This window comes from Lipotes vexillifer, unplaced genomic scaffold (assembly GCF_000442215.2).
Source record: "Lipotes vexillifer unplaced genomic scaffold, Lipotes_vexillifer_v1.1 scaffold470, whole genome shotgun sequence".
NCBI classification, from domain to species: Eukaryota; Metazoa; Chordata; class Mammalia; order Artiodactyla; family Lipotidae; genus Lipotes; species Lipotes vexillifer.
Window position 1 is genome coordinate 1,758,070 of NW_006799533.1, and position 13,742 is coordinate 1,771,811.

General features: G+C 40.9%; 1 protein-coding gene across 1 annotated transcript in view; it reads left to right on the plus strand.

Moving 5' to 3' along the window:
• Nucleotides 1-9,193, plus strand: part of NEK3 (NIMA related kinase 3) — a 21,633-nt gene extending 12,440 nt beyond the window's left edge. Inside the window, exons 9-15 of the mRNA XM_007471681.1 lie at nt 404-476; nt 2,206-2,252; nt 4,598-4,700; nt 5,633-5,749; nt 6,007-6,141; nt 7,841-7,967; nt 8,617-9,193. Of these exons, the coding sequence (XP_007471743.1) occupies nt 404-476; nt 2,206-2,252; nt 4,598-4,700; nt 5,633-5,749; nt 6,007-6,141; nt 7,841-7,967; nt 8,617-8,698 (684 nt within the window). The 3' untranslated portion in view covers nt 8,699-9,193. The remainder of the gene's footprint in view (nt 1-403; nt 477-2,205; nt 2,253-4,597; nt 4,701-5,632; nt 5,750-6,006; nt 6,142-7,840; nt 7,968-8,616) is intronic.
• Nucleotides 9,194-13,742: the final 4,549 nt, after the last annotated feature.

The following is a 13,742-nucleotide window of genomic DNA, read 5'->3' on the forward strand; positions in this document are numbered from 1 at the left end:
CCTACACTTCTTTCCATGATGCTAGTCCCCAAGTATAATCTTGGATGTTGTTTGCATTATCCTTCCAGATCTTTTTGGACGTATGTGAATGTCTGTTTGTTTAAATTACGTGGATCTTTTATTTATTTATTTATTATTTATTTATTTATTTTTCTGGCTGTGCCTTGCGGCACGTGGGATCTTAGTTCCCTGACCAGGGATCGAACCCTTGCCCCCTGCAGTGGAAGCACAGAGTCTTAACCACTGGATCACCAGGGAAGTTCCTACATGGATCTTTTAAATGGCATCTCTACTTTTCAACTTTATTACTGTGGGGAAGAACCTTGATAATTAAATGATGTTATGGCAGTACCTAAAGAAAAGCATCTTTCACATCTTTAAATTCTCTGCTTTAAACTTTCAGATCATCACAGAATATGGTGAACAGGTATTAGAAGAAACCAAAAAATCTATGCATAGTACACCAAGAAAAAAGGGTAAGAATTTTGAAAAGCTTATTTTTTGTGTTCTTTTAAAATACAGTATAACAAAAAGGAAAAATACAATTTTCAAGTTATTAGAGATGATTTCCAGAGATACTCCTCAAATCAAAATTTGCTTCTTATTCCTTCAGGCATAATTCTATACTGAATCTTATACATTTAGTTTTCCAGGGATCAAAAAAAACCTAGTTTGGAAATTTTAGAGATGTAAAGATTGTTCTCTGTTTCATTTTAGAACCATATTTACTCTAGTTTGTTATGGATCAGGTAGAAGGATTCTGTGGTCTTACCTAGGAATCTAACCATGAAAATACAATATAGGCAATTGTATCCCTAAGGACCATCTTATAAACAAAATTTTTTTAATGGAGTCTTTTTAAAAGTTGGAACTATCCACATAACAGGTGCACAAAATTTCCATACATCTGTAGTCAATCCTGAGCAAATTTCAAATGTAATTTATTGTCTCTTTGGAAGTTGTCATCTCAGTTTTTTCAAGGCTATTTTTGTTGCTTTTCATTTGTCATCAATGACACATCTTTCATCTGAAGAAATCCAACGATGACCAGGATAAGAGAGAAGAATTAAGACGTGTAGAAGGTCATCCACTGTAGGAAGATGTTGTAAAACCTCCATTATTTAGTGCCTGTTATCTTAGTGTTATATACTACAAAAGAAACATTTCTATTTTTTTAAATTTCTTTTTTATTGAAGTATAGTTGATTTACAAGGTCATGTTAGTTTCAGAAGAAACATTTCTAAACTGTTTTCTTGAAGTTAAATTTTAAATGTTACTTTTGTAAGAATGTAAACCCTTTTAGTGATATAAACCCTCAGTCTTACAATTCAGCATTTTTTTCCGTTACTTAAGAGGTAGTCAGTTACCTTTGCTTCAGCAGTTTTAGTGTTGATTTTATTTTATGTACTGTTTCGTAGCTTCTGTTCACATCCCAGGGTAGTGGGAAATTAGTTTTAAAATGCTGAGCAACAACAACAAAAGCAGTCTAAGAACAGTTTCAAGACAGTGTAGTTTCAAGATAGGAAAGTGTAGTTTTACAATTTCTAAAAAAAAGAGGAGTAAGCCAGTGCGGAGGAGCCACCATATGGGGAGCACGTGTCTGGTGATGTCTCCATCTAGTCTGTAGCCAGTGAGACCAGAACAGTGAAAGCTGTGTGAGGGCAGGGACCGTGTCTCATTTGCTCACTGTTGTATCCTCAGTGCCGTCATCATAGATGCTCAGTAGCAATTGTTTAAAATGCTGAATGAATGAGGAACACGGACCCCAGGCTCTGGCAGCGGAAAATCAGTCAGGAGCCATCCTGCCTCTGTGACTGGTGCTGGGCCCTCATCAGGGAATAAGTAGCTGATTTCTTGAGAGGGATACCTATTCCACCTACTGTAATAGCTGTCAGGAAAAGCAGACTGGGTAGCAAGCTTATGCTAAAGGTGATAATGACCTTCCGAGTATACAGAGCGTCTTACCTCCTGGTGCCTAAATGGGTTGGCATAAGTGAATAGAGATGTCTTAACTTGCAGATGTTAACATTAGAATAAAACAGCAGAAATAATCTCTTTAACAGCTGAGGTGTATTATTAGGCAGTTAAAGCTTGATATCACTGTATGGGCTAGTGCTTTGGTTCTTTGACTTTAAAAACTTCATTTGTCTTTGTCACTCAAGCTTTGTGTGTTTTCACTCTAACTTCTCTTTTCTCTTTGAGCAGACCCCAGCAGAATCAGGATAGCTTTGGAAAATGAAGCAAGCACAGTGGTAAGTGCTTTAAAGTTAAATTTCTAAAATTGTCTACTGGGTACCTGGCATCATTAGGTGCTGGGAGATATTTGGAAGACTGTTGCCTGGTCCCTGGGTTCAGGAGTTTTTCATCTTTTGGCCTGTGAAGTAACTGGCGGCTGTTCTTTGTACTGCCAGCTGAGCCACTTTAGATCAGCATTTATTTGTTTTTTCATTTCTAATTATGGATGACAAGTGGTTTCAATATAGATGTGAGCAAACTTAGCCCTGCTTATAGGCATGAAAGTCTTGTTTTAGCCTGGCTCTTGGTTGGTCTTGTGTGTGTGGTACTATATATATATATATATATATATATATATATATATATAAAACATAAGATTTATCACTTCAGCAATTTTTAAGCTGAATTGTGAGAATTTAATACATTCACAATACTTTTTCATCACCCCAAACAGAAACCCATTAAACAATAACTACCCATTCCTCCCCACCCTCCCTTCCACCTCAGCCCCTGGTAACCTCTATTCTGCTTTCTGTCTCTATGAATTTGCCTATTCTAGATATTTCAAGTAAGTGGAATCACACAATATTTGTCCCTTTGTGTCTGGCTTCTTCTGCTTACTTAATATTTTCAAGGTTCATCCATGGTATAGCCTGTATCAGAATTTCCTTTTTATGGCTAAATAATACGTAGATCACTATTTTGATCTTGACATTTTTCTGTTCAAAAACTTTTAGTGCCTCCCCATTAAGCCCACGAATTGAGTGGACATTTTTCAGCCTGGCATTCAAGGTTCTGTTTGTCCCATTTGGCTCCAGGCAGCTGTGCCCTTTTACATGATAGCGGCAGTTAAGTCATAAACAGTAACAGCAAATCCACTTCCCAGTTTTGCCACACCCAACCCAGTAACTGGTGTCCTATTGATAATTTTTTTCTTTCTTCATCATTTTAATCAACCTTTTAACACTCAAAGGAAAAGATGTAGTAACAACAGATGATTCTGTTTATGGAATGTACTAGTAATTAAACTTGTAAATTTTTTGGATGAACCTTAGGTTGTAAATAAATAACACCATTCCCCATTATGTTACTACAAATGGAATATATTCTGCCCCTGTACTTTTTTCTTTGCATAGTAATATCTCTTTATTTCCAGCTTTATTGAGGCCTAATTTATATGCAGTAAGATTTACTCAGTTTTAGCATGCAGTTTGATGAATTTTGGTAATTGTATACAGTCATATAACCAGCACCACAGTCAAGACATAGAAATCCCATCCTCCCAGTTGAAAAGGCATTTAATGTACCTAACCCACCAAACATCCTAGCTTAGCCCAGCCCACCTTACATGTGCTCAGAACATTTCCATTAGCCTCCAGTTGGGCAAAATCATCTAACACAGAGCTTATTTTATAATAAAGTGTTGAATATCTCATATAGTGTATTCAATACTGAACTCAAAGTGAAAATCAGTGGTTGCCTGCGTACAGAATAGTTGTAAGTGTATCGGCTATTTACTCTTGTGATCACGTGGCTAAGTGGGAGCTTTGGCTCTCTGCCACTACACAGCATCACGAGAGGGTATCATACGGCATATCACTAGCCTGGGAAAAAGAGCAACATTCAAAATTTGAAATACAGTTTCTGCTGAATGTGTATCACTTTCACACCATCATTAAGTTGAAAAATCATAAGTCGAACCATCGTAATTCGAGGACCGTCTGTATGGTAACTTTATAAAATATTTCATTTAGATATTTCCAGCATGAAAAGCCCAGACATTTTTCATTGCTCATTTCCTCTATAAAGACCTCTCAAATATTTCTGTCATTTTTATATGTCCTTTTCACATTTGCAGTGACTGATATTAATGGCTATTAAGGTATACGACTATTAATATACATATATTTATACATATGTATGTGCATATATATGATTTTTTTGTTGTTGTTTTGTTTTGCTTTTTTCTTTTTTTTGCGGTACGCGGGCCTCTCACTGCCGCGGCCTCTCCCATTGCGGAGCACAGGCTCCGGATGCGCAGGCCAAGCGGCCATGGCCCACGGGCCCAGCCGCTCCGCGGCACGCGGGATCCCCCCCGGACCGGGGCACGAACCCGCGCCTCCTGCATCAGCAGGCGGACTCTTAACCACTGTGCCACCAGGGAAGCCCCATATGTATGTTTTTTAATATACACATATATATGATTATATGACTTAATTTACATGGATGTATGGGGTTCTGTGGTTATTGATGTTTAATCCATCTATATTTAAAGTTAAAATAGCTGTCTTTGCCTACTTGTTTACCTTTTTTTGCAGCAATTCAAGCGTTACTTAATCTTTATTTTTAATTTCTTTTAAAGCAAAGGGAAGAACCAGGTGGAAAGTGTAGCCACACTGACTTAGAAAGCATTAATAAAAATTCGGTTGAAAGTGCACTGAGGAGAGTAAACAGAGAAGGGACAGGTAAGTTATTCAAATTCTAATCATTGTATAAGTGGAGAACTGGGGAATATACAAGGAACACCAGTTTCCACCTTACTAGGTCATAGGCTTCATAAGCAAGTAGATAGGCAGATTTGTGTTTGCTTATCCAGTAGTGTTATAGGAATATTTTATTTACCTATTAAAAAAAGAGAAAATTGTGTTTATTAATAAGAGGCTTCAGAAAAAATAGTATTTGTTGTGCTCTCCACCATAAAAAGCCTGGCACACAGTGTCTACCTAAGTCCTCTTGGGCCTTTAAATTCTTGTACATTGTGTAATATGTGAGTATATACATAACATTTTTTTAAAAAATAAATTTATTTTTGGCTACGTTGGGTCTTGGTTGCTGCACGCAGGCTTTCTCTAGTTGTGGCAAGTGGGGGCCACTCTTCATTGTGGTGCGCGGGCTTCTCATTGTTGTGGCCTCTCCTGTTGCGGAGCACGGGCTCTAGGCATGCGGGCTCAGTAGTTGTGGCTCGTGGGCTCTAGAGCGCAGGCTCAGTAGTTGTGGCTCGTGGGCTCTAGAGCGCAGGCTCAGTAGTTGTGGTGCACGGGCCTAGCCGCTCCGTGGCATGTTGGATCTTCCTGGACCAGGGCTCGAACCCGTGTCCCCTGCACTGGCAGGCGGATTCCTAACCATGGAGCCACCAGGGAAGCCCCTGTACATAGCATTTTAAAAAATTCACTTTAATGATTAGCTTTACCTTTTCATTTGGATTTCTTTTTCATCCCCTTTACTACTTAGACTTGAAAGAGTGATGCGGTTGAGGATTGCAAAGAGCAGAGGAGGGGATCGTTAGATCTGAGTTTGAAAGAGAAAAGAAATACTTTTCTTTTAGAGAAGTACTTGTGTGCATATAGATGAATAAATAAAAGATTAAGCTCAGCAGTTCTTCTTTACACTTTAAAAGCCAGTTCACCAGGTCCTCTCAGGCGACAGTGGGAGAAAAATGTATCCAGTACAGCTCTTACAGCTTTGGAAAATGCATCCTTACTCACCTCCAGTTTAACGGCAGAGGACGATAGGGGTTAGTACATTGAATTCTATTATTTTATTATGGAACGTTGTCTAATAGGTGTTTAATGAGCCAGAGTTTTTTCTTTTTTTAATGTCACTCTGTGAAGGATATTTGGTTATCACACATCAGAGCGCTGCTCATACAGGCAAGTGAAATAAATCTGCGTAGAGAGTTAAATATAATTAGCTTTGCTTGAAATATGATCTGAAGATATATGCTGAAAATCTTTTTTATTTGGGACTAATTTTTTATCTTTACCCAACTAGGTGGTTCTGTAATAAAGTACAGTGAAAATAATACCCGTAAGCAGTGGCTCAAAGAGACTCCTGAGACCTTGTTGAACATTCTTAAGCATGCTGACCTCAGCTTGGCATTTCAAACATACACAATATGTAGACCAGGTGATTCATGTCTGTTACATAACTGTGGAAACCCTTTGATTTTTTTGAAAAAATTGTGGTAAAATATACATAACATAAAATTTACCATTTTAACCATTTTTAAGTGTACTGTTCAGGAGCATTAAGTACATTCACATTGTGCAGTCATTACCACATTCCATCTTCCAAAATGGAAACTGTGTATCCATTAGATGATAACTCCTTGTTCCCTCCTCCCAGAAACACTTTGATCTTAAAGTTATGAAATATTTAATAGCATTGTAGTTTTAGGTTTTCTTGAATCTTTTCTAGCCAGTCTGAAGCCATAATTAAAATTTCCCATACAGCTTCATTCCTTGTTTGCCCATTTGTTTGCTTATTTTTTAATAATCATGTGATCACTTTGAAGTGTGGCCCGTTTTTACCGTGCAAATACACCCCTGCTTTAGGGACTCTGTAGCTCAGACTTTATCCTAGTAAACGCTGAGGAACTTCAAGATTTCTTTGGCTCTGTACTTGGATTCTGTTATATTGAATAGAACACACAAAAAAAGATGAACAATTAGGATTTGACTTTTTTTATCGTTTCTACAGACATTTTCACTAAAATTATACAACATAAATTTTTAAGATACTATCCTTAGGAATCTGGGCCAAAGGACTGAAATAAGGGTGTGTATGTGTGAGTGCACGTGTGTTTGATTTTGATAATTCAATTACTGAAGCCATCTTGCTTGGTTTAAGATCTAAGATAAATTATGCCAAGGAGAGCATGTCATGGTGTGGCAAGCCTTGACTGTATGTATTGTAGCAGATTTAGTGTATTTGTTGATTTGATCGGTATTTATTGAGTGCCTAACATGTACTAGGTTAAGATTTAAAAAAAAAGAATAAAACATAATTCCTTCCTTGAAAGAGTTGGTTATTTGGGAGACCAACACACAAGCAGAGCATCGTAGAGCTGTGTACCACGTGTCTGATAGAGCTGTGTGCAGACAGTTATGTGTCCCTAGGAGAGGTGGGTGCATTGGGAGGCAGGTGTTAAGGAAGGTTAATGATTATGACTTTTGTTTTAGCAATTATAGATCCTGGATTTTGTTTCTGGCCCATTGATGAAGATGTTGTCATTTCAGGAAAGTCACTATTTAAAAAATATATCATAAAAAAAAAAAATATATATATATATATATATATATATATCATAGCTCTACTGTGAAAGGATTTTTATAAAGATTGAACCCACATTTTCATGTTAGGTTATCATTTTGTAAGCAAAAATTTGAAAGTAATTACTAGGAAAAAAATTTTAAAGCATGCATATGCATTTGGTGTTAATTCTCTAATTTTATTCCCCTCCATTGGGAAAACTTAGGGGGAGGGGAGAGCTCAAAGAAGAAAAAATGACCTGTTATCCAGCTGTCCAAAGACAACTTTTAATGCTTTAATATGGGTTCATATATTTGAGGGTTTAAATTATAATTTTATGAGTTTTTGTTTTGAAGAAAATGCTGTTTAAAAATTTAATACCCATACTGGTGGTTACTGGGCCTGTTTTATGCCAGAATCATGCTGGGTAATGCAGGGAGACACTACAGAAAAATACAGAGCATGGCATTGCCCTCAATTAGCCCACAAGCCTTTGGAGGAATTTAGTGCAACATGAACGAAATAAGTAAAAACTGCTTAACTTGGCATAATTTCTGTTAAAATTCCTCTGAAGGTGCAGAAGGGTTCTTGAAAGGCCCCCTGTATGAGGAAACAGAAGCATCAGACGATGTTGATGGAAGTCATGATTCTGTCATTTTGGATCCAGAGAGACTTGAACCTGGACTGGATGAGGAGGATACGTAAGTGATAACACCCAGATAGCGTGTGCGTGCATGTCATTTAAATTGTACTTTAGGTCTTCCCTGGTGGCGCAGTGGTTGAGAGTCTGCCTGCTGATGCAGGGGACACAGGTTCGTTCCCCGGTCCGGGAAGATCCCACGTGCCGTGGAGCTGCTGGGCCCATGAGCTATGGCCGCTGAGCCTGCGCGTCCGGGGCCTGTGCCTCGCAACGGGAGAGGCCACAACAGTGAGAGGCCCGTGTACCGCAAAAAAAAGAAAAATTTGTACTTTAATCATTTCTGGTTTAGCAGGAGCTGGTTATATTACTTTACATCGTTAATGAATACTTATATCTTGATCTTTTGTCTGGCATGGGTAACGTGTTATGGTATTATCACAGAATTCATGACTGAGCCATGTGTTTATAATCATTTAGCTTGGACTTATTTTTTAATGTACCAGATTTTTATATTGAAAAAGTTGTAGAAACAGTGAAAGAAGTGATCCTTTGGAAGGCTAACCATATTTTTCCCTCTGTTCAGTTGCCTTATGGAGCTCAGTTTTCAAAAATGTCGGTATTGTTACGGTGGTGTACTGCTTTGAACCCATCGACGAATATTAACTGTGCTCCTTAAATGGAGGCTTAACATCCAGATTGTTTTTTTACAGGGACTTTGAGGAAGATGACAGCTCTGACTGGGTATCAGAACTGAAACAGCGAGCTGGCTGGCAAGGAGTGTCTGATGGATAACACGCAAGGAAATGTTCCTTAGTCACACTTAGGAGACGTTTAACATGAGGAATTGATATTTGGATAATACTTAACTCACGGGATGTGTATCTTCCTTTAGAAACAGAGTGAAGAGAAGGAAACTGAATATTTAAAGTTATTCCTGGTTAGTATGATAAGGTATAAAAAATCTAGAACTCTTATGAGTTTTTGAATTCAGAGGAGAAGGCATAGCAGAATGGCTATGAGGTTTGGGCTTTGCGGTCAGGACAGAAATTGAATGCTACCACCTACTGCCTGTGTGACTGTGAGAAATTAACCTCTTTGAGCCCGAATTTCCTCAACTACAAAATGAGGATAACAATGCTTACCTCATAGGGATGCTGACCTTAGACCATCACGGCAGCCCTTAATGTTATTATTTCCATTGTTATGATTTATGCTTATTTCTATGTAGCTCTTTTTATATCTCCTAAAGGTTTGAGGATCTAAATATATTTAATTATAACATAATAATGTGTGTGATTTTTCAGTAAGGCCTATTTCTGGGTAGTGATCAATCATCTTCAGTGATCACCAACTACCAGCTGTCCTTAAATACAGCCCCTCACAGGATGCACAAAAGAGCCCAGGTCGGAGGATCAGCCATGGGAGGAGTGGGGTGGGCTACAGAACTGGTCAGAAGTTGGTGGTCCTGTATATGAGAAAGGAATGGGGCCAAAGGTGAGAAGTCCATACAGCAAGTAGCAGAAACCAGTGTTGTGGAACTAATGGCGGGCAGGACCCCAACACGTCTGGGTCACCATGACACACATGTGCCGAGGCCTGTCATTTCATGCAGTGATGCTTTAGTGAAGGGAGACTATTTTACTAAAGAAACTGGCTCTTCGCAGGGGATCCCACAGGGGCAAGTGTGGGAACAGCATAAGCCTGGCCTGGTATAGGGAACGATGCTCAGATAAACAAAAGGGGGAAATAGTTGTGAGACTACAGTAGGATCATTAATAAAGGTCTGCTGAAATGTGGACTCCGTATGTCTTTTAAAGAGTTAAACATTTTTTAAAAATCTTAACATACAAAAACTGTGTCGTAGCTTTCACCACCCCCGCTCCCATCCCCCATTATTTATATTCTAAACATTTGGTCATCCTTAGTCTCCTCTGGTCTCTGAGTCTCTCCATCTTCCCTTATTTTTCAGAACCCTGACATTTTTGAGGCATACTGGTTAGATGTTTGGTAAAATGTCCCTCAATTTGGGATTGTCTGATGTTTTTCTCATGATGGGACTGAGCGTGAGTGTTTGAACACCACAGATGTGAAGTGCCCTTCCCAATACATCCTGTCAGGGGTGTGCCATCTCCTCACAACATTACTGCTGTTGTTAACCTTGATCTCTTGGCTAAGGCAGTGTCTGCCGGGGTCTCTGCTGTAAGTTCCTAATTTTGTTTCCATGTTCTAGTCACTCTGAGACACTAAATCCAGCCTATTCTCAAGTGGAGAGGATGTTGCCAGGTACTCGGCCTCCATAAATACTGTATTTGATACCTCTTAGACATCTCAAATCTTAGCACTGCCCCAGGGTGGAAACATTTCCAAACCAACCAACACAGGGAACTTGAAACTATGTATAGTTACTGAGAGATTGAATGAATCTTGATGGGATGACAAATCCTTTTGAAAGTCAGATGGTTTGCAGGGTTTTGCTTATAACAGAATTTGAAGAGATTCTAATGGATGATTAGAAACCACTTTTAGTGATAGATTACTATATAATTCTTGACATACAACGAGGCAAGAATTGAGGGTCACTTGTAACAAAACTTCCAATTCCATTTACTTACTTACACGAATAAGGTTTTTCAGCACTTAAGCTTTAAAAAAAAGAGATTAAAAAAAGGTTTGATGAAATAAAATTATTTTTAATATAGGACAAGAAAATTTTTTAAACAAAATTTTCTCTTTTCTCTCTGTTGGTTTCTACCACTACCCCTTTTTAGTGTGCATTGTGCATGTGCTTTATACATTAGCTAGATCCCCTTAGAAGACACAGAAATGCCTGCTCACCAAAAAACACAAACCCCCCCCCCCCCACCAAACAGCAATTTTCTCTTGGTGTCAGCAAGGTAACTTCTCAGGGGATAACGTTTCTTTCTTAATCCTGTAAGGGGTCACAATGACCCATTATTCACCTTGCTGGACTGTGTAAACTGTCAGTATGTTACTTTGATGTACAATATAACCTTTTGTCTTGAAAACTTATGTAATTGTGCTTTGGGTGGAACAATCCTCAGAGCTTTCTGAAAGACTGTCCCCTGGGTTATAATCCTCAGGTTGGCTCAAATAAAATTCTCCATTTCTTTCTTAGATTAACTATTGATTAATTTTTCATGGGCAGACTCAATGTTGAACTTTGTTTATTCCAGCAAAAAGCATTATCTGTGGATACTAATTGAGCTAATTGGGGAGTAGAAGAGGAAAGCCCATTCACGTCTTTAAGAGAGAAATTTCCAATACTATGTTACTTTTTATATTTAATAAATATCAGTTCGTGATTTATTTGGATCAGTTGTGTACTATTAGTAATTTTAATGAATTTTTAAAAGCCTATTAGGAAATAGAAATTAATTTCCATTGACAGGGTGATGGGTAAGATTTTGAATCATGAAAAACTACGTATGGAGATACGAGTTCAAGGAGAGAAAGGAATGATGTAAACTTTCTAATTCTTAAAGGAGAGCTTTCTTTTTTAAAAAATATAGATATGGTGGGTTTCAAATTGCCGTGGTATTTAGATTCCATTGGTTATGTTTTACTTGTGTCAATATTTATAATTGCTGGAAATTAACATCCTTTCAACTGCGTAAACATATAATGAAAAGTTTCTGACGGCACCTTGATGTGCAGTGGGAGTGAGGAATGTGTAGGGGGCGATGGGGAGATGGTGAGAGAGCATCTTTGCAGACCACTGGGCAGTAGCTCGTTTTATAAGAGGACCCCATGGGAGGCCGCCAGCTGTGGCCAAAAGAGCAGGGCTCCGTTCCAGTCTCCATCTCTTGACAGTATTTGAGACCTTGCACGAGAAACTTTCAGTCCAGCTCAGTTGTAAAACTGGGCCACTACTACCTGACTCGGTTGTCGCAAAGCATAAAGAGAATATATGCAAAGTCTCTGGTACACCGTAAGCAAGAACTGGGAGCGGGAGCGGAATGCTTGTCGAGTGTAAGCAGAGGAGTCCCGACCTAAGGTGACGGAGGTTACGCGGCCAGGTCTCCAAACGCCGCGGCCGGCCCCCACCCCTCTTCCGGGTGGACTGTGTGGACCCGTCCTCTCGCCGCTCTGGCCCCGCGCCCCGCCCGCCCTCCCGAGCGCAGCTCCGCCCCGGCCGCCAGCGGGCGCAGAGGCGTCTGGAACCCGGACCCACCCGGGACACTACTCTGGCCCCGCGGAGCCGGCGGAGCAGGTATGCTGTGGATGGCGCCCTCAGTCCGAACCCGGAGCTGCCCCCAGGGCCTCCGGGAGCCCCGGGGAAAGGGTGGAGCCCCCGCCCGGGAAGACGAGAGCTGCAGAACGGCGGTCTCCGGTCCCGGGCCGCGTCGGTCTCCATGGCCACGCGCGGCGCACCCAGCTCCTGGCCCCCGCGGGAGTTCTGCCGCCTTCCCGCCGGCCGCCTCCCGGAAAGTGTTTCTAAGGGAGAAGGATTTTTCCCCCGAAACTCAGGGGCTTCCACCCACCGGTGCCTCTTGGGCGGGAGCGTCGCGGTCCCTCAGTTCCTGCGCAGGTGCCCTCGAGTTCCGATTCCGCCAGCGCCTCCCTCAAAACCCGGCCCTCCAGTGTCCCCAAGCCTTCCCTGGCTGCGGAGCTGGCTTCCAGCCCCATCCCACCTAATCGTCCCCCCTTCCCGCACTGACACAAATTACTCAAAAACATAACCTGCCTGCTCAGTCAGGCTTTAACAATCAGCACGATGCCCTAACTGTAGTATTGAGTATAACGGGGAAGTGCAGTGGAGCAGTTTACCCAAAGCCCCAGAGGCTGACGGCTGGCCGAGGGCCACCCGGCCGCGTAGCTTCCAGAAAAGTGGCAAGTGGTCGGAGGCAAGTGCTGGGCCGCCAGGACCTGCCCGAGACAGTTCAGAAACAACCCCACTGGGAATTACTGGCCTGATTTTTGCCCACGGGCTATTGAGGGTGTACTTGTGTTACAAGCACCGTGTTTCCAAAGAAATGGTAGAGAGGAAGGGACCACACCGCTTACTATTCCCGGAGAATTCACCTTCCCCTCTCGAGAAGCCAGGACCCTGGGCTGAGGGTGACAAACCCAAATCAAAGGAGCTTAGGTACCAAAGGGAATGTTAGACCTTTTAACTGGGGATTCTGACTGGGTAGGTCTTGGATGGGGCCCTTGTATACTCTGGCCTTACACACCCTCCTGCCATACCGAATCTGATCAGACGAATCTAAATGCCACAGTGACTCTCTTTATTATAAAGTCTGTATTTCAATCTGTAAATTCTTGGTACTACTACACTGGAAGAAGTATTGAAGTGGCCGGGAGTCACCTGATAAGGACAGCTGCAAACTTTTAGGTCTCAGCTGCCAGGAGCAGCGTGGCCAGTGGGGGAGTGATTTTCCAAAACGGTGAACAGTTCCTGGTAAAGTTCCGAGCAAGGTGCAATCAAGCCTTGATTTACATGTAGTTGCATTCCTCGAAAATTCAGTGTTAATTAAAACTGTGCAAAATATACTTCGTATTTAGATGTAAAATAGTTTGGTTGTAGCCGCAGATAATTATAAACAGATTTTTCCAAGCACATGAATGTGTACGGACACTTTTTAAGGTTGTAGGGGCGCTGGAAAATCCTTTACTGTGCGGGATCGTCCCTAGCATCGCAGAATCTTAGTATCTCAGACCCCAATGGCTTCTAAAAGCCTTCGCGCCTGCCTCTCCATCTCTGCGAACAGAAAAAAAACTCCGTAAGTTTCCAAAATGTCCCCTAGGGGGCAGTAACGCCCCACTGAGAAAGGCTAGAATGTAAAACCACACAAGCAGGACAATTCCTGCTGCC